The 21,197-nt window shown below is 44.1% G+C and overlaps 1 protein-coding gene across 2 annotated transcripts in view; it reads right to left on the bottom strand.

Annotated features, from left to right (window-relative positions):
- The window catches only part of TCP11L2 (t-complex 11 like 2), a 153,522-nt gene that overhangs the window by 81,451 nt on the left and 50,874 nt on the right, over window positions 1–21,197 (bottom strand). For both annotated transcript variants that reach the window (XM_029599741.1, XM_029599740.1), the window contains exon 2: window positions 10,000–10,190. In XM_029599741.1, coding sequence (XP_029455601.1) covers window positions 10,000–10,156 — 157 coding nt within the window. In that variant the 5' untranslated portion in view covers window positions 10,157–10,190. The remainder of the gene's footprint in view (window positions 1–9,999; window positions 10,191–21,197) is intronic.

The raw sequence follows: 21,197 nt of genomic DNA, 5'->3' as shown, positions 1-21,197 counted from the left end.
CTGAATGGCACAGGCTGGGTAAACAAATAAACGTGGGAGTAGCTTGCTTATTGCGGCAGTTACTACCCCTAACCAATTTAAGCTAGATACTTCACTTAGATGCAGCTCCAGCACTGCTCTCTACATCAATGGCGGTCGTGGAAGGTAACTAAAACCAAAAAGTTACTAATAAGGGCCAAGAGTAACAGATAAGTATGATGGGAAAAAAAAAGTGTGAAAGCTTGCTGGGCAGACTGGATGGGCCATTTGGTCTTCTTCTGCCGTCATTTCTATGTTTCTATAGATGAACTATAACTGAAGAAGTTGCCAATCTGGATTGAAATAGGTGAAACAAGTAATTTAGCAACACCAGTGGCTCACAGGTAAAAGGATACATCCTTCGTGAAGAACACTATCATATGTAATGGTCCCATTTGAAGGAGTAATTATATCGGATTGAAGTACTTCTTGAATTGACTTCAATATTGCAAAATGACTTAGGACTGCATGCTCAACCTCCACGTTATGTTGAAGAGATTGCAGCATTGAGTGTAGGTGTTGTCCATCCTCCTGTGTCAAGAAAGTGGGGCGATAAGAGGTTTGACAGAGAAAATAATTAGAAAAGTGAACCACGGTTGTCTAGGCTATGTTGTGGTGATTAGTACTATTTGGGCTTGATCTCTGATGAGTTTTTGAACTATGCAGGCAATAAGTGGGATCAGTGGAAAAGCATACTCAACACCCTCTCCCCAGGGCAGCAGGAAGACATCCAAGGTTTATCTCCATGGACTGAATATCATGAAACAGAACCAATCCAGGTACCTGTTGGCATCTATCTACAGTGTTTCCCAACAAAGGAAAAGATGGTTGACCAATCGTGAGGGCGGAATATTCTGCTAAGTCTGTCCACTTCCATATTGTGTATCCCCTGGATAAGCATCGCTTTCAGACGACTATAATGTCAGATGCATAGGGTCTTTTGGCACAGGCTTCAAGACCCCATGCCTCCTTGCTTGTTCACGTAGAACATAGCCACCTGATTGTCCATTTGTATCACTATACTCCTTCCACTAAGCACATGGCTGAAGGCTCTGAGGGTGTGGTGAATCGCTCATAGTTCCAGTAGATTTATTTGCAGCTGCGACTCTGATACCGACCAGAGACCCCACGTCTTTAAGAGTCCGGTGTGAGCTCCCCATCCTGTCATGGAGGCATCCAGGTAAGGATCAGCTGATAAGGGATGGGATGCAGGAGAGCACCCAACTCATAGTGGCTTGACTGCGGCCAGCAACAAAGCTCCTAAGCTATCTCTGCAGACATTTATTTTGATCTGGAGGGTTAGAAATATTGGCTCTATTCAGTCCCCAGCCCCCATTATAGTCATCACATATGCAAGCGGGTGAACAGCACTACATGAATTGCCACTGCAAGGTGACCCAACAATCTGAGAAGCAGCCGGGCCGTACTGTGATGAGTGTTTATTTATTATTTATTTATTTAGGACTCTTATATACCGATATTCTTGTAACAAGTTACAAATCACTTCGGTTTACATTATAACAAAAACCTATGCAAAAGAATGCATTACATTAAAACAAGGATGAGCAAACTTGGATCAGTAACATGGTTTAACATGTGGGTTTAACATGGGGATGTTTAGCAGAGAAGCAGCCAAATCTGAAGATTGGAAATTCTGTCCAGAGATAGAAAAGTGCTGGATAGGGAGGTTTCTACGAGAGATCCTATGAATTGAAGCCTCTGTGTCAGAACCAGGACCATCTTCTCAAATTTGATTAGGAATCCTTGTGACTGAAGGAGGGCAACCATGGAAGCCATGCGGTTGCGGAGGGCCTTTTGTGACAGGCTCACTATAAGCCAAATCATCCAGGTAGAGAAACACTCAGATCCCTTGACGTCTGAGGTGTGCTGCCACCACTGCTAAGCACTTTGTGAAGACTCTTGGAGCAGAGGAGCAGCCAAATGGTAGTAACTTGCATTGGTAATGGTGGTCTGCCAATAAGATGGCTGAATGGGAATATGAGCATAAGCATCCTTTAGATCCAGGGTGCACATCCAATTTCAGAGTTGAAGAAAAGAGAAGATTATTCCCAGGGAAAGCATTCTGAATTTCTCCCACTAGATATGCTGGTTGAGGCTGCGAAGGACCAATATTGGGCACAGCCCCCCTCCGTCTTCTTGGGGATGAGGAAGTACTGTGAATAGAATCCCATGGGGACTGGCAATACTGGAACCTCCTGTATTGCATCTTGGTGCAGGAGTTTCTGAACCTCAAGACCCAGGAGAGGCATCTGGCTCAGGTCGACCAGAGGGAGAACTTGGCGTGGAGAGGTGGGGTCGAGTTGAAATCTAGCCGGTAACCGTGCTCCACTGTGCTCAATACCCATTGATTGCTGGTGACTAGCTTCAAGGCTGAAAGGAAGAAGCAAACCCTTCCTCCCACTTGAGAAGTTGGAGCTGGTGGTAGGGACATTAAAAACTGTCTGCCAGCTTTGTGGGCTGTTGCTGGTGTGGCTGCCTTTGCTGTCCGCGTTCCCTAGGATGAGCATGGGGTGCTGGACCTTGTGAAGGTTGCTGGTCTGGGGTAAAGGAGAAAGCTGATATTGCGGATATGGCCTGTATGGCTTTCTGGAGAATTAAGGCCTCTTGTAGGAGAAATATAGTTGTCTGGCTGAAGCCTGAGAGTCTCCAGAGGATGACAAGGTTTGGGCAGCCACATTTTGCTCTTTAATCTGGGATACTGTCTACCTGAGTTTCTCCCCCAAGCATGGAAGTTCAACCAGCGTTTTGTGAATGTTCTCATGGATGGTGCTGGCCCGCAGCCAGGCCATGTGGCGAGCACCTATGAAAGCTGCTGATGCTCATGCAGATGTGAAGAAGGCCTTCTACACGGAAGACAGCAAGTGCCATACCGCCTCCTCCAAATCATGTAAGGGCGTGGGAGTTATTGGCTCACTTGACTCCCCTCTGATGAAAGACTTGATGTTCTGTATTCATTTGTATATGTACTGGACCATGTAGAATTGCTGTTGAGTTATCCGGGCTGTAACCATGGATCCTTGGAAAATCTTTTTGCCAAATTTGTACAGCAACCGGTTTATCCTTCTCCAGAGGTGTGTTGAAGTGAAGTCAGACCTTTTTTGTTCACTTCAAAGTGAATTCGCAACCAAAGAGTTATGAGGGAGTTGGATGATCCCGTACTCGAGACTTTTTCTCATGTGGAATTTTATGTTGAGTTTCCAGGCCGCTATGGACCCCATGAAGGGTGTGTCTCACATTTTTAGCAGCACTGTATCAAGCAACTTATGGGTGGGCAGCACTGTCAGCTCCGAAGGGATATCCAAGGTTTTAAGGATACCCAAGACCTCCGACCTTGGGTCTGGATTCTTGCGAACCTCTGCCTTCAGCGCCGCACCCATCTTTTCCACAAAGCAGGAGTAAGTGAGATCCTCTGGTGAAGAAATGTGATCAGGCAGCTCCGGTGCTGGGTTCAAAGGGATCCCTGTGGAGTTGCTTGGGGACTCCTTGGGCAAAACTGGAACAGACCACATGGGTAAAGGTGATCTTGTTGGACTTCACGGAGAGGGAAGATGAGGCGGGTAAATTTTCGGACCTTTGTAAGAAGATAATTTTAGGCAGCTTAGCTAGATCCCTGGAAGACACTATACTGTGAATAGAGAGCTATGGACCAGAACAGGCTCTAATGATTGATGAGTATGGATCAGAATTTTGCATATAATTTAAGTACAAAGATTGTATAAAGGCATGACACTATCACATCTTTCCTGGGACATCCTGGCAACAGGAGAGCTGGGATGGCCTCATCTGGTGTCTTTGAGGACATCAAAGACTAAGACATTTGATATCTTTTAACACCTGGGAAGATCAAATGCTAAAGACTAGTACCAATACCAATGAGCTGATAATGAGTTAAGACATTTGGTGTCTTTTACCAAATGGGAGATCAAAAGACTAGTACTGAAATACCTTCCTGGATAAAGTGTAAATTTATTTTATTTATTTATTTAGTGCTTTTCTATACCAGCATTCGAGATAAGGATCACATCATGCTGGTTTACATTTATCAGGGGGTGAAAATGCAAAGAAACTCAAACAGTAACAAGTGAAGGGAAAACTGAAGTTACAATAAAACAGGGATGTTCTAAACTGGGAGGAGAAGGAAAGGCAAGAGGAATTTAACGGAACGAGCAATTGTTTGCAATGTTCAGAGAGTGTCTAACTGTAGATGTTGGTGAATTAATGGTCAGGTGGGGTCTGGAAAGGCTTGCTTAAACAACCACGTCTTAAGCCTCTTTCTGAACGTTAGAAGACACGGTTCCTGTCGAAGATCTGGAGGAATGGAGTTCCATAACGAAGGTCCAGCGGTAGAGAGGGCCCGGTCTCTGAATGTTATATGTTGAGAGGTTTTGGTGTGTGGAACATGAAGTGAATCTCTGTAGGCTTCTCTGATGGGTCTGATGGAGGTATGTTTTCTAAATGGGATTTGTAGGTGGAGTGGAGCAAGTTGATGTATGGATTTGTATATAATGGTGATCGACTTATGAATGATTCTGTAGTGAATTGGCAGCCAGGGTAGGTCTTTGAGAATGGGAGAAATGTGGTCTTTTCTCCTCGTGTTTGTCAATATTCTGGCTGCCGTGTTTTGGACCATCTGGAGAGGTTTGGTGTAAGACGAGGGGAGACCTAATAAGATAGAGTTGCAGTAATCTATTTTAGAGAAGATTATTGCTTGCAGAACCGTTCTGTAATCATGAAAGTGAAAGAGTGGTCTTATTCTTTTAAGAACATGCAGTTTATGAAAACAGTCTTTCATTGTTTGGTTAATAAATGATTTTAGGTTTAGACAATTGTCAATGATAACTCCTAAGTCTCTTGCTTTGGTGATGTGAAGGTTGGCTGGTGAATTCTTCGTGATGTTACTGTTTTCCGGTGATATGAGAAGGAGTTCACTTTTTGATGAATTTAGTATTAAGTTTAGGCTGGTGAGGAGGCCGTTGATTTCTTGAAGGTAGTTTCCCAAAGTTCAAGTGTTTTTGTGATGGATTCTTTAATGGGGATCACGATCTGGACATTGTCTGCGTATAAGAAGTGTTTAAGGTTCCATTTGGTTAGCAACTGGCATAGTGGTAGAAGGTAAATATTGAAGAGCATGGGGGATAGGGAAGAACCCTGGGGAACTCCTATGGAGGAAGGATAGCGAAGGGATTCTTTATTGTGGATTTTAACCTTGAAGCCTCTGTTCCCAAGGGATGTTTTGAACCAGGCCAATGCCGTTCCTGTTATGCCGATGTTCGCCAGCTGGTTGAGGAGGATGGAATGATTGAGTGTGTCAAATGCTGACGAGAGGTCGAGGAGAATCAGTAAGAAGGCCTGACCTTTATCAAGGCCCATGATGAGGTAGTCTGTACTTAATGCTTTTCGGAATCCATATTGAGTGGGGAACAAGATGTTGTGGTCTTCAATGTAGTCTGATAGTTGAGTATTAACTAATTTTTCCATGACCTTGGCTATAAATGGTAGGTTGGATATCGGACGGAAGCTGTTGGGATCTAAGGGATCCAAGTTTGGTTTCTTTAGGAGAGGTTTGATGGATGCCAGTTTGAGATTGTCTGGATAGATTCCCTGGGATAAAGAACAGTTGATGATGTCCGCCAGTGTTTTGGCAATGGTGTCGGGGATTAGTAGTAGCAGTTTAGTCAGGATTTGGTCGAAAGGGTGTGAAGATGGTTTAATTTTCTTCAGAACTGCTTGGATTTCTATGGATGTGATGGTTTCAAAGGATTGGAGAGATATGTCACTGTTGGGGTGGCGGTATGAGCTGGAGGGCGATAAGACTTTGGGAGTAAGCTGTGTTAGGAGGTTATTGACTTTATTACGGAAGAAGAGGGCCAACTCCTCTGCTTTGGATTGAGCATGGTTAAGTGGGATGTCTGGAGCGTTGATTTGTGTTAAATTGGAAATGTATGTAAAAAGGGCTTTAGAGTCGAAGATGAGGTCATGGATCTTATGAGCATAGAAGTCCCTTTTTGCTTTTAAGGTGGATCTCTTATATGTTTGAAGGGCGAATCTGTAGGCAGTGATGGTATTGGGGGGATGGTGCTTTACGCCATTTACTTTCTTTCTGTCGTAAACTCTGAATTTTCAGAGTTCATTAGTGAACAATGGTTATCTTTTGGACGAGTTGTGGTTGAGGTTTTTTGTTGAAAGTGGACATAGTTTGTTTGCTAACGCCTGTTATTTTAGACCAGGAGTGGATGGCAGAGTTGGGTGTGGAGACATCAATGTGTGGGAGTTCTAAGGCCAGATGTTCACTGAGGGTGTCAGAGGAGTAGGATTTCCTGTAGATAAATGGTTGTTGAGGTGGTTGGATGTTACTCTTATGAGCCAGCGTGATGGAGGTAGAAATTAATGTGTGGTCTGACCAGGGGACCTGCTTGCATGAAGGGAGTGAGGAGTGTGAGATGCCAGAGTTCACAAAGATGAGGTCGAGGGTGTGACCCGCTTTGTGGGTGGGTTTGTTGATTATCTGCTTGAAACCCATGGCTGACAAGGCAGATAGGAAAGCTTCGCAGCTAGTTTAGAGTGAGGGGTTGTCGACATGCAAGTTAAAATCTCCTAGGATGATGGCTGGAGAGTCCAGATTAAGGTGTGACGCTATTATTTCGATAATGGGTGAGGCATCAGATTCTAGGAGGCCTGGCGGTGCATAGGCAAGGAGGATTTGTAGATGGTCTGATTTGAAGAGGCCTGTTTCTAGTTTGGGATCTGTATTGACTGGGTATTGTGTGAATCTCAAATCTTTTTTGGCTGCTAAGAGGATGCCCCCTCCCCTTTTTTTCCTTCAGGGGATGGAGAATAAATCATAGATCTGAGTTGGTAGTTGATTTATTAATACTGTGTCCGTGGGTTTAAGCCATGTTTCTGTTATGGCGCAGATGTCCGGGTTCGTGTCTAGGAGAAGGTCATTGAGGATCAGGGATTTCTTGATGAGTGATTGTGCATTAAATAATATCAGTGAAAATAGAGCGAGGCCTAGGGTTTCGGTAATTGGTGAGATCAGGATAGGGAGGAGGGATTTGTAGTTGTGGTGACGGGGTAGTATGGTTGATTTTCCTTTGAAGAATGAACTGTGATGGAGAATCGGTATTGGGAGACCAGGCTGCATTGTGGACTGTTGAGTCAGAAGCGTTGGTTGTTATGGTGAAATTTATTGGATCTGGTTCAGGATGGCTGAAGGCTGGGGTGAGAGGTTGCTAGGATGAGGTGGATGAAAGGCTATAATGGATGAGTGTTTATCTGGTTAAATTGAAACACCCAACTTGCAGAAGAATATATAAAAGGCATTGCATTTGCTTATTTTAGCTGGATTAGCTGAAAAAAACAGAAAGCAACTCGTTCTTTTTCAGAGTCCCCAGGCCCATGTCTTCCAGGTTTCTATAAACACTGGCTTATATACAAGGAGGACATATAAGGGAAGTGTTCTTTTGTGTTCTTTGTTGTCCTATCTTTATTTCTATCTGTCTCCTATTTACCTGTATTGATTTATATACAGCTTACTGTGTTACTGTATTTAATTTTGATATTACTTTGGTGATTTATTATCCATACATTTACAACATTTAGTAAACTACGTTTTGCTTTACTAGATTGTGTGTAGAGTGTTCTATGACATAATATAAAACATACTCCCATACGGCCACTGTGCACAACTTTGGAGGGTGAAGAGCAAAGTTCTGAGCAGGGGTTGGGCATCCAAGGCGGATCCCCAGGCATGACCCATTCTGGAGATGCTGATATAATTGGATAGGCTGGAGGGAATGTTGGAGGCTCCAGAATTGGAAACAAGAAGGAAAAGAATGTACAAATGATGTCCGTGATCTGGTCCAGGGCCTATTGCAAGTGCTGCCCCAGGGTTAATGGCAGGGCATCCTCCTCAGAGCCCAGTATGTGCTCTCCCTCCAGAGACAGGAGTAGCAGTATACAATGCAAGAGGTCCAGAGTTTGCAGGCAGAGACCCTGATAGAAGCTACAGGAGGTCACTTCAGGCTTGCACAGTGGGGCCATATAGCCCTTCATGGGCAAAGCTGCCCAGAGAATCTCTCTCACTGCTTCCTCGCTCAGGTGACCTGGCAGTACATGGTAGCAGAGGTCTCCTCGTCATGATCCTCGTGATATCCCAGAACGTGGTGATGAAGGAAAAGGGACCTGAATCATTGTCTAAACTGGTGGCGATGACCAGTGGCAGTTCAGGAAGTTGTGGGTGAGAGGCCAACTCACTATCTGCGATTAAAGAGAGATCTGTCATGAAAAGAGCTGAGGGCTTTGACATTTGCTTGGGGTTCACTGTGGGTTTTGTGGATGAGTGTGTCACTTGTTTTTGCGCTGATTGCTTCGACGATTGTGTCGACTTCAACAAGGTACATGGCCGCACTTCGATGTGCACCAGTGCATGGGTCTTTGACGCCTTCAGTGCCTCATACGTCGGGCACATTGATGTTTCATGCTTTAGATGCTGCGAAGGTTGGTGACATGATGCAATCTGTTGTTGTGGGCCCTTTCGAGTAATGTTGCAATGACTGTTTTACCTTTGCAGTTGGCATAGACACCATTTGCATAGGGGCATTCCTATGCTTCGACTTAGTAGGTGAATTTGAATCCACCCAGATGCATCCTGATGAAGCATCAAGGATGTGTGGGTCCTGTGGTTCTGCTTCTGGCCGCAAGTGTCACAACCATTGAATAACTTACTTTTCTCACTCCCAGATGTAGAAGGAAACTGGGGCTGGAGTTGCAGAAATTCGATCTTTGCACCCATGGGGACAACTGTCCCCGGGGGCCACAAGTTGCCTGGTTGTGGTTGGGATCGAGGCACAGGTAGCAGAAGTCATGGCCATCCATCAACATTATTATTTGGCCGCAAGAGCAGGCCTTGAAGTCACTGGCAGTTCTCTTTGCCATTTGTCTTCTTTTTTTTTTTTCCTGATTCCATCGGGAGTAGCACTGAAAAGTACTGTTTTGGGGCTCACAGAGTGAGGGAAAAAAAGCAACACCTGAAGAAATCAAGAGAGTCAGCAAAATACCATTCATGCAGAACACAGACAAAAAGAAACCAAGGAACTACGCTGATGATGCCTGCATGCAGGAATCCTCGCGCATGCTCAGTAGAGCAAAGTTCTAATAGCTTGGAGAGAGACAGTTTCCGTCCAGTGCTCCCAGGGTGCATACTATCACAGATCGTGGCTAATTCAGCCCTGCTTATCAATGGAAAAATAGCTGAAAAATACATAACAGTTTATTGGTATAGCAAACCAACTGATTTTGTTAAATATGCCCAAGTGCTGTGACATATCTAATATTCTGCAACATGCTTAAGTTGGACATTTGCTGCGCTACCATTTCTCTTATTGAGAATCTCAGAATTTGGACCTGTAGCCTTCCTGCTTCACACCAGCCAAGCTAGGAGAACTCTACCTACTGTAGCCTGGTTGCTTACATCTTTTTCCTTATCACTCTACTCTGACTAATAGAACCCTGTAAAACCTTCACTCTTGTAAGAATGGATTCATGTACATTCTCTTAATGTGAACATCATGAGTTTAAGCTAAACAATGCTTGTATTGAAAGGCAATGGATTAACTTATTCTGATCAGGATAGGAATCTCGTACTTCACAGTGTGCTAGAGAAGCTTGGATGTGGAGGTACAAAGGTCAGAAATAGGAAAAATACTGATGAATTTCTGTCTGTCTGTTTCCCATGACCAGTTATGACAAACTCTTATAGGGACTGATTTATTAAGAATTTTTCCCTCCAATTCTGTCTCTATGGGGAAAATAGTTTAGCAAATCAGACCCATAGACATATGAGGCTCTCAACTATAAAGTGCTCATGTTTTCTGATCCATCAAAAGAATTCATATTATAGATCTGAAACAAACACAGATCCGCCCAAATACAGATGTTTATGACTAAAAAAAAACTTACAGGCAGGAGAGCTGTGTTTGCTTGAAGAGTCACTATTAAAACTCTGCCTGGAGCTGTCATAATCACTGGACGATGCTGCACTTTCAGACAGTCCCGATGAGTCAGAATCACTAATCAGGTCATCACTTACAGAATTCTTTTCGTTGCTGAGGGGCATTTTGATTAACTTCACTTTGGTAAGTATATGGAACCTGTGAAGACAGATGCAGTTTATTTATTTATTTATTTATTTAAATGCTTTTAAAATATACCGACATTCATAGGACATATCATGCCGGTTCACAATCAACATTGTAAAGGAGGAAGAGGAAATTACAAATAACAGGGGGGGGGAGGTGGAGCAGTGAAGGAAAAAGGAGAGGATGGGGGTCAGGTGACAGTAAGCGCAGAGGTTGCGGGAAGGAGAAAGGTAGTGAAGTGCTAGGGGAGTGCTATAAACATAACAGTAACAAAGCTGAGCCTCTGAGTTTAAGTGAGCATACTTGGGATTGTTTTCATATAGTGAAATTACTTCTTACCTGATAATTTCCTTTCCTTGAATCCAGTCAGACTCATCCAGACAAATGGATATGCTCACCGACCAGGAAATGGAGACAGAGATCAACAGGTTCGCCGACGTCATTCCTTATATGCATCCGTGCTTACCTTAGCCTGCCAGTATCATCTGTAACAAGCCAACTATGGACAATGTCAAACCAAATCAGGTAACATTATCTTTTTTTTCCTTCTTTTACCAATGACTTCCAAAAGAACAAGAAAGCAAAATAGAAAGTTTGATAAATATTTGAAAAATCATTCACTTGCTTAGAAGCAGAAAAAAAATTTCCTCAGCTCTTAAGAACATCTCACATTGCAGAGAAATGCAAGTTTGGCAACACAGGGAGAGTCCTGGATTATGCTGACTGGACTCAAGGACAGGAAATTAACAGGTAATCAAGAAGTAATTTCATGTACCTCTTCATCCAGTTGGACCAATCCATATGAATGGGGTGTACCCAAGATACTCCTGAATAGGGCGGAGTGCTGCCAAACCCTTTATCACATTCTCAGAGATGAATGGAGACTTCCTTCATAACATTGACATCCAAGCAATAATGCTCAGAGGTGGCGCAAAGATGACCAAGATGCTGCCTTACAAGTCCACAAAGGTGAACCCAACTCAATTCTGCCCAAGAAGTAACTTGAGCTCTCTTGGAACTAAACCTCACCAACCTAGGCAAGGGTCTGCCAGACCTACTGAGGCATCATAACAACCTCATCAATCTAATGCACCACTGCAGCTTTAATTGCCACCTTAATTTTCTCTAACATATAGTACAAAAAGATGACTGGACCTCCTGAAGGCAATATCGACCATGATGTATCTCAAAAGTATACCTCCCATCTCCAAGGCATGGAGGAGCCTATATTCAGCCCAGATCGCACATTGCTAACAAAGGTAAACAGACTGTCCAGTTCAGAGGGATGGCTTAAGCATTTCAGAAGACAAGAAGGAAACAACCATATCCCAGAAGACCAGTAAAAAATAAAAAAAAAAAAAAGACAGACAAGAAGTGTTTGCAACTCCAAAAGTTGTTGAGCAGACCCAGTAACAACTAGAAACAACAGTTCTTGAAATAAGAAGCTTTAAGAGACCTCCATGAAAAGCTCAAATTGCGATCCCACCAATTACAAAACCAAATTTAGGCCCCAAGATGAAAAAAGGAAAAAATCTCAGCAGAAGCCCATTAGGTTTGACACATCAAGATGCGAAAAATATGTCCCGAGCTGCTACCAGAAGCTTCAAGGTAACACGATTCGAGTGCAGGAGGTCGTTCCCGGACCCCCGCTGGACTTTTGGCAAGTCTTGTGGGGGTCAGGAGGCCCCCCCAAGCTGGCCAAAAGTCCCTGGGGGTCCAGCGGGGGTCCGGGAGCAATCTCCTACGCTCGTGACGTCGGGGGATAGGAACCAAAATGGCGCCGTCGCTACCTTTGCCCTGTCATATGACGGGGCAAAGGTAGCGCCGGTGCCATTTTCTATCAACGCACCCGTAGCCCGAGAGTGGAAGATCACAATGGGACCCCCCCCCCCCCACTGGACCCCAGATAATTTAAGACATTTGGGGGGAGTTCGGGAGGGTGGGGGATTTATTTTAAAGGGTCGGGGTGGGTTTTAGGGATGTTTTAGTGTGCCGGTTTTCCCGCCCTCCCCGATTTACGATTTACACGATATTTACAAAAACAAAACCGCGACGATTCGATTCCCTCCCCCCCAGCCGAAATCGATCGTTAAGACGATCGATCACACAATACACATCTCTAATCGATAGTTTAAGTAGGTAAGCGTACAAAGATTGCCTGGGCCATGCTGGTGCTATTAAGATGAGGTTCGCCCTGTCTTGTATGCACTTCTGAATGGTTCGAGTGAGAAGAGGAATTGGTGGGAAACCATACATTAGCTTTTCTGTCCAAGGAATCAGAAAGGCATCTTGGCAATCCTGTGAGGACTGTGTCGTAGTGAACAAAACCAGCGCACCTTCTTGTTGTGGTCCATGGCAAACAGGTCCATGGATGGTATGCCCCAGAGTCGGAAAATCTTGTCTGAGACTTGCTGGTGCAATGACCACTCATGTGGATGGAAAATACGGCTTAACATGACTGCCCAAGTGTTGACTATTCCTGGTAGGTACGTCGCTTGGAGGTGAATGGAGTGAAGTGCTGCCCATTCCAGAATGAGGATCGCTTCCTTGCAAAGGATCCATGAACCTGACCCTCCTTGTTTGTTTATGTAGAACATGGCAACTTGATTGTCCGTGTACACCATGACACGTTTTCCCTGCAATTGTAGAAGTAATGTTTTGAGGGCATTCCTGATGGTTCTAAGTTCTAATAGGTTTATTTGGTATGTGCTCTCTCACTGGGACCATTGACCCTGCGTTTCGAGATGAGCTCCCCAACCCTTGTGGGACGCGTCCGTTGTGAGAACCGCGTCGTGAGGCAGTGTTCGGAAAAGCGCTCTCTTGGTGAGTGTTCGCTTCCATAACCACCAGTCTATATCCATAGTCATCTTGTGCGTTAGCGAAATGACTCGCGATAGTGGCTGATGGTGTTGTGACCATTGTTTTTTCAAACTCCATTGTAGCCTGCAGATGTGGAACCGAGAATTGTGGACTGTATAGATGGCTGCTGACATATGTCCCAGGACAGTTAGAATTTGACGAGCTGTCGGCCGTGCTGTGATCTTTAGCTTTCTTCATAAGAACATAAGAACATAAGAAAATGCCATACTGGGTCAAACCAAGGGTCCATCAAGCCCAGCATCCTGTTTCCAACAGTGGCCAATCCAGGCCATAAGAACCTGGCAAGTACCCAAAAACTAAGTCTATTCCATGTAACCATTGCTAATGGCAGTGGCTATTCTCTAAGTGAACTTAATAGCAGGTAATGGGACTTCTCCTCCAAGAACTTATCCAATCCTTTTTTAAACACAGCTATACTAACTGCACGAACCACATTCTCTGGCAACAAATTCCAGAGTTTAATTGTGCGTTGAGTAAAAAAGAACTTTCTCCGATTAGTTTTAAATGTGCCCCATGCTAACTTCATGGAGTGTCCCTAGTCTTTCTACTATCCGAAAGAGTAAATAACCGATTCACATCTACCCGTTCTAGTTTTTTTGAGCGTGGTTTTCCTGTCCTGTGGAAGAAAGGCCCTGCTTTGATACGTTACCAGCTGAGCCCCAATAAACTGAAGGGATTGTGATGGGGTGAGGCTGGATTTTTGGAAATTTACTACCAGCCCCAATGTTTGGAGACACTGTATTGTTTGGTGAACCTGGGACCGAAGAGTCTCCGGGTCTGATGCTACCAGAAGCCAGTCATCCAGGTATGGAAATACTTGGATCCCTTGTTTCCTGAGGTGGGCCACCACCACTGCCATGCATTTTGTGAAAACTCTGGGTGCAGCCGCTAGTCCGAATGGAAGTACTCTGTATTGGTAGTGTTGGCCATTGAATTGGAAACACAGGTATCGCCATAAAGTAGGATGCATCGGAATGTGAGTATGTGCATCCTTCAGATCCAGTGAACACATCCAATCATTGGGCTGGAGGAGGGGGAAGGATGGATTTTAGGGAAACCATCTTGAATTTTTCTTTCACTAGATATTTGTTCAGTTCGCGCAAGTCCAAGATAGGACGTAGACCTCCCGTCTTCTTGGGAATGAGAAAATATGGGGAGTAGAAACCTGTGCCCCATGATGCATGGGGTATGCCCTGTATTGCGCATTGTTTGAGTAGTTGAATGATTTCCTGTGCTAATTGCAAGTGGTTTCTCTTGCCTCCCTTGGCATAGGATAGGGAAGGAAATGTTGGGTTGGATGAAAATTGAAGGCGATAGCCCTGATGTATTATATCTAACACCCAGCAGTCGGAAGTGATCTGTGTCCAAGCATGGAAGAAGGATGTTATTCTGCCCGCTATTATATTGGGTGGTGGTGGCCTTGCTATATTCCATAATAGAACGGAGTTTTAGGAACAGATGCAGTTGCTTGACCTTGTGTGCGCTGGACTCTAGGCCTTCCGCGTCTGTTCTGTTGTTGAATCTGCGGTCACTGTGGTTGTTGATAGGAGGGTACCCGATATCGAGGGAATGGTCGGAATTGCCTCCTCTGGTATGGCTGTCGACGAGGCGGTGCATAAAAATGCCTGGGAAAGGTAGAATATGCTAGAGGGTTGACTAGTGACTGAACTGCCACTGATTGCTCCTTTAATTGCGATAGTCTCCTGTAAACGGCTTCCGAAGAGATTATCACCACGACAGGGAAGATTCACTAATTTGTCGGGCACATCCTCCCATATGGCACTGGATCAGAGCCATGCAATTCTATGCACCATTATTGCAGATGCGGAATTCCGGAAAGATGCTTCGAATGATTCGTACACCGTTCTTAGAAGGTGGCGCAAAGCTTCTTCTATATCCTGTATTGGTTGAGGGAGACCTAAGGTTGAATCGGAAGTTGAAATTAGGGTCTTAACCTGTTGTAAACAGTCGTATAAGTACTGGATAATGTAGAATTGGTGTTGCCCAATACGAGCTCCCAGCACTAATGACTGGAAAGATTTCTTGGCAAAATCATCCAAGAACTTATGGTCTTTCCCTGGGGGGGGGGCATTGGAGTGCACTCTCGTCTTTTTTGCAAGTTGCATTGCTGACTCAACCACTATAGATTGGTGCGGTAATTGTGGGGATGAATAAAATTGTGACTGCTTCATCTTATATTTAAGGTCTATCTTCCTAGACACTGAAGTGATGTTAAAAGAAGTTTCCCAAGATTTTTCTAGGAGAACGATGGTAGGCTAGTAGGCTCAGTGGGAAGGTCAAAAATCTTTAGTAGACCTAGGATCTCTGATCAAGGGTCTGGTACCTTTGTATCTCTAAATGTAGAGCTGAACCCACCTTGTCAATGAATTTTGGGTAGGTAAGATCTTCCGGTGGTGAGTATGGTTCCTGTGGTTCCTCAGCAGGATCTGATGGATATCCTGTTGAGGAGGTAGGAGAAGATGGTATAGAAATTGGTTGTTGAGGCACTATTCAAGGACTTAGCTGTGTCGGTTGATCTGGCGCCGGAAAGGTTGGAGCAGGTGACAGTGGAGAAGTACTTCTGGGCCATTGAGGAGACTTTTCTCTCGACTGTGATGGAGGCCTTATCGCACTTTGTGGCGGAGGCTGAGGAAGCTGACATGCAGATTGTATTGAACTAAAAAGACCAGTGAGTGCAGTGGAAATCTGTGCTATCGCTTGTTGTGCCATATCCAGCATCTGAGGAGGTAATTCTCTAGGTGGAACTGATCGAGGAATGGCTGCGAGTAAGATATCCGAATCCAGAGGTTCTGGTTTGTCAGGTTGTGGTAGTATCCTGTCGTCTAGTCTCCGGTCCCGGAGAAGAATGTGCTTCGGGGGGGGGGGGGGCATAAGAGCCCCGAGCTCGTTTTAAGTTCTCTATTTTCTCTGTCCTTTGGCGTCGTGCCCTGGGTGATATTCTGCCACAGTGTTTGCAGGTTGCCTGTTCATGGTCTGGGCCCAGACACACATAACAGGCAGAGTGGCCATCTGTTATAGACATTATTTTGCCGCAGGTACAAGGTTTAAACCCCGATGGCTTGGGCACTTTTCCCTCTTTCATTTTCTTACTGTTTTACGTTTTTGTCGCTGAAGAAATTATTTCCCTGAGAAGATCCGAAGCTCCGCGTGCGTACCCGCACGCGTAAAAAAACAGACTGAGGAGAATCTGCTTTTCCTGCGCGGGAACTCACGCGCAGCCGCATAGAGCTGAGCTTTGTGTAACAGCCTTAAGAAGCTCCGCCTTCCCGGGCCTGACGGACAGCCCAGACAGCATGGCTGATTCAGCCCTGCTATTGACGGGAAATACGACCTTCCAGTGCCCCAGCTCTCAAAAACTGTTCCAATTCACATACAAACTAACAAAGTGGAACTTTATAGCCTGTAGTGAAGCCACCACAGCTCAGAATATTCTTCTTTAACAAGCAAACCCTGTCAAGGGCCAGTCTGTAAGGCTTAAACGATATGGGCCTTTGAGCAGAACTGAATCCTGTAAAGTAATACATCGAGGAGCGGAAGCCTTAAAGCCTTTTGAGCTTCAAACATATGAGATCTGCCTATCAAGGAGGCTACAGGCCAGCTAGAGCTACCAGAACCACCAGGCCTGATGTTCTGAGATTGCTGGAAGCACTCCCCCCACCGAGAGTCATGAAGAAGGGGCATACCGGGCTGTTCCTGATGGCCAAGTCAGACCAAAAGCACCTCTTCCACAAGGAAAACCATCTTTTCAAGCGAAAAATGTGCTGCACCTCCATCTACTTAAAGGCCATCAGAAGATCCATCATTGGAATTTCCCTCTAGCCACTATATAATTAAAGGCTATTTGAGACATAAACCATTCCCGAGTCAATCCCATTGCAACTGAATTAGTCTGCTTGAATGTGTATCGTTGACAAGCCTTCAAATTCTTCCCTAATCAAGTGAAAAGAAAAACCATCTGCATACTTTTGGTTTGGTTCCACATGAATGACTTATATAGGCCACCACCGTGGCAGTATCGAACATTATCCTGTCTAATCCATTAGCAGAGGTGAAAATTTCCAATTTTCCAAATTTCTCTAGTTTCTTTTTTTTTTTTTTAATCAAATTTAAAAAAAACAAACACAAGATTAATTTGCACCAGTAATTGAGATACAATCAACAACAATTACAATTACAGCTTATATAGCAAGAAATATATAAATATATCTCTTAACCTTCAAAGGAAAATAGAAGGGGAGAACAAGGGATTTTATGAGCGACAAAGGAGAACATAAGAAGAAGAAATCCTTTACTAAACAAACTCCCCCCCCTATATTAACAATAATTGCCAAAACCCCCACAGAAAGCTTTAGGAATGGGAGCCCAGGAAAGCTCTTAACTGAGACGGCACAAAAAACAAATATTTGGAAGTCTGAAATTTGATCAGACATTTACAAGGATATCTTAAATTGAAACTCGCTCCTTGTGATATTACTTCTGATCTCATAGGAAGAAATTTCCTCCGCCGTTCTTGAGTGGCTCTTGTAACCTCTGGAAACATCCAGACTTTTTGTCCATAGAATAACTGAGATCTATTCCTAAAAAAGAATCTCAAAACCGTCTTTCTCTCTGGTGGGAAAGCAAAGGTTACCAATAATGTTTTCCAATTATTGATGTTAGTTTCTTGAATAAGTTTCAAAATGTCCGATATATTTAAAGAAGTATCTTGTATAGCATCTTCAGAAATTACTTCAGTAGAGGAAGGTAGGTAAAAGATTTATGTTATTGCTGGAATAGCTTCCAACGGAAACTTGAGAATCTGAGTCAAATAATTCCTTTAAGAATACCAATTTAAGGTATGGAAAATTCAAAACCCTCAGGTTCAAAAGTCTCAAGGAATTTTCCAGATTTTCCACCTTCTTTGAGTAAATAATATCTGCATGAACCAGTTTATTTTGAACCACTTCAGCAGTTGTCCATCGCGCATCCAAATCTCTCATTTTTTCATCCAAAGTAGAACTATCAGTCTCCATTGTCTGTGATCTGGTATTGGTCTCTGTCAGAACTGCTGTTAAGGAAAAAATAGCTTTTTCTAACATTACCAGGGCATTCCATATGGAGTCTAAGGTAATAATCGGTGGTTTAATCAGAGAGATTTGTGATAAAGAGCATACCTTAGAATCCCCAGTTCCTCTTTCTGAGGGTTCCCAATCCCCATAGCAGTAGAAAGTGTATCCAAAACACCCAGGTGGCCTGTAGAGTCCTGCAAACGAGGACTCTCTGAAGGCAATGCCAAAATGGTATCCCTTCTAGGGGCTTCAGACATCTGATTCCAGGTCCTTTCTGCCTCAAGAGAGGTCTGCTCGGCGAAATTAACATCAGAAATTGCATACGTAGGTAAGGGAGTCGTCGGCACGCCAGTACTTAATGATATTTCATCGGCCTGTGGGTTCACTGCTCTTCACTGACATCCACTGCGGCCATAGTATCCGATGGCGTCTGCAGGGGGTCCGCAAAGAATGGCTCAATTTGCTATTGTCGTTGATTAGGTATAGGAGATGAAGTTGAAACTTCTCTTAAATTTAGCTTTCATTTTAGTATACGGCATTATCAGGAAAAGGAAAATTGCTTAAGAAGAAAATTGTGGAGAGAGCTTCTAGGCGTGTTGTTTAGACGGCAGACATCTTGTTCTCCCTGAAAATCTCTCTAGTTTCTAACTGATTGATAGCCCATTCTGTTACTTCAGGCTACCCCTGCTGCCAAGCCAGCTGCTTCAGATAGCGTGGTCCCCAGACGGTTAGACTAGCCTCCACCCTTACCATTGCCCAGACCAGGATCTCTAGATCCGCTCCCATGTTCAAGCTTCTGCAATATAACCACCATGCCAGAATAATCTGACAGATTCTGGCACCTGCAATGGTTCTGAGACTGGATTCCATCTGGAGAGCAAGCTCTTGAAAAAGACCTCTGAGTATCCTTGCCCAGGGTCTCAGGTCAAACGCCACTGCCAATGAGTCAAGAAGCTGAAGATAAAACCATACCTTTGGACTCCTGGAGGATAAAAAATGCAAGGATTTGGAAGCCCAGTTCCTGGATTCCTTGCTCTGGTAGCCGAAAATAGCCTATCTTGTATCAAACATGCTCCCCAATAATCCAGAGCCGGATATTGTTGCAGACAGGTCTTGGGGAAACTGACTCACAAACATTGAATTATTCCTGAACAGCCAGCACCTTGTCATGCAGTGACTTCACCTTTATTAATCAGTGTTCCAATGAAGAACACCTGCAATTTCGAAAGGGCTTTTGGGAGATTCGATTCAAGGAAATTAGAAATTCTCCCTTTCCCCCAATTATAATTAATTTTGCTCTTAGCCCGTTGGAAATCCAGAATGGAATAGAAGAACCCTTCCTTCTTTGGAACTATCAAGTAAAAAGGATCAACACCTAAATCCTTCCTGGTCCCATGGCACCAGAACCAGAGCCTGCAACTTAAGAAACCTGCATAAAGCTGTTCCTACGGCTACTTTTTTCCAGGTGGGCAACAGGGGAAAACCATAAAAGCGCCTAAAATGGCTGGAAGAAGTTTCAGAGCATAACCATCTGGCATAACATCCAGTGCCCTCTGATCCAATGCAAGTTGGCACCAACTCGGACATAATTGGAAACAGAATTCTGGAAACAGAAATAGGGCCCTCAAGCACTTGTTGCATGGCTTGAAAGGATCCCATCCCTTAGGATCTTACTTTGTGTCCTTTCATAGGACAAAGGATTGGTATTCAACCAGGTCTGAGATCACTAACTACCAGAATTTCTTTCTTGTCGAACTTTTGCAGTTTTGAAAAAAAGCTTTGGGATAGGAAATTATGAAATGGAGCCTTGTTTGTTCTCTCGAAGTCTCAGCAACTTGGACTGACCCAAAAGGTCCTCACCAAATAAGGGTTACCTTTTAGAGGGACGTTTTAATAAGACAAACTCAAAGATGAACTCTACTGACCAGCTCTGCAGACAAAGTGATTGTACTAAAACAAAATAGGCATCTGCTATCACACTGCTCCTGGTTCCAGATGCGATGAGTCCTTCACTGAAAATCCCTCTTACATGCTGCATTAGTTGCAAGCCAGGCCTATTACATTATAACTACAAGCTGCAATCCGCAGTGCTCTGCTAACTGCCTCCAAGGCTCATTTAAAAACAAACTGAATGTTTGGCCTGAGAAACCATAAATGCAACACCTTCATATTCTAGAACTAAGGATCTCTTGGTCCCCAAACAGACCAACATGCCCATTCTGGGCAAAAGGAACCTCCCTTGTCTAGGAGGATCTTAGGATATGTTTTGGATAGTTACAGCTTTCCTGAAAAACAACCCCTGGAAACATCCACACCAGATCAATCAATTCCTTACAAAGAAGAAGTCAGTCGACTTTCTTGCACTGACCATAACAGGGTCCTGTGAAGAACTGGGAAACTCCCCCATTTTCTCCTCTGCAATGAGAAACATCAGCAGAGAAGGGAAATGGAGAAATTACTTACCTGATAATTTTGTTTTTTTTAGTGTAGACAGATGGACTCAGGACCAATGGGTATAGTGTACTCCTGATAGCAGTTGGGAGACGGAGTCAGATTTCAACCTGACGTCAGCCTACATATACCCGTGCAGGAAGCTCTGCTCTTCAGTATTCTCCTCAAAAAGCGATTGTGTGTTTTAATTTGATTAATTTGGCTAACTTGATTAACTTGGACTGGCTGAACTTATTTCCAACTGGAAACCGCCAGTGCACAACGAAAAACATCAACACCCGGCAACTATGGGTGTCAAACTATTTTCTTTTTATTTTTATATACCGACATTCAATCTCAATTGAGATATCACACCGGTTTACATTCAGGTACTGCAGGTATTTCTCTATCCCCTGAGGGCTTACAATCTGTTTTTGTACCTGAGGCAATGGAGGGTAAAGTGACTTGCCCAAGGTCACAAGGAGAGACAGCAGGACTTGAACCCTGGTCTCCTGGTTCATAGTCCACTGCTCTAACCACTAGGCTATTTCTCCTCCCTTTGTTGATGTAGGTAACTAGAGGTAAAGCCTTGTTTACCAGTGCTTGTCCTGCTCTTGGGGATTGTCACCAGAGGTTTCCG

Source organism: Rhinatrema bivittatum, chromosome 4, assembly GCF_901001135.1.
Source record: "Rhinatrema bivittatum chromosome 4, aRhiBiv1.1, whole genome shotgun sequence".
Taxonomy (NCBI): Eukaryota; Metazoa; Chordata; class Amphibia; order Gymnophiona; family Rhinatrematidae; genus Rhinatrema; species Rhinatrema bivittatum.
This window is presented reverse-complemented; position numbering and strand designations above follow the sequence as displayed.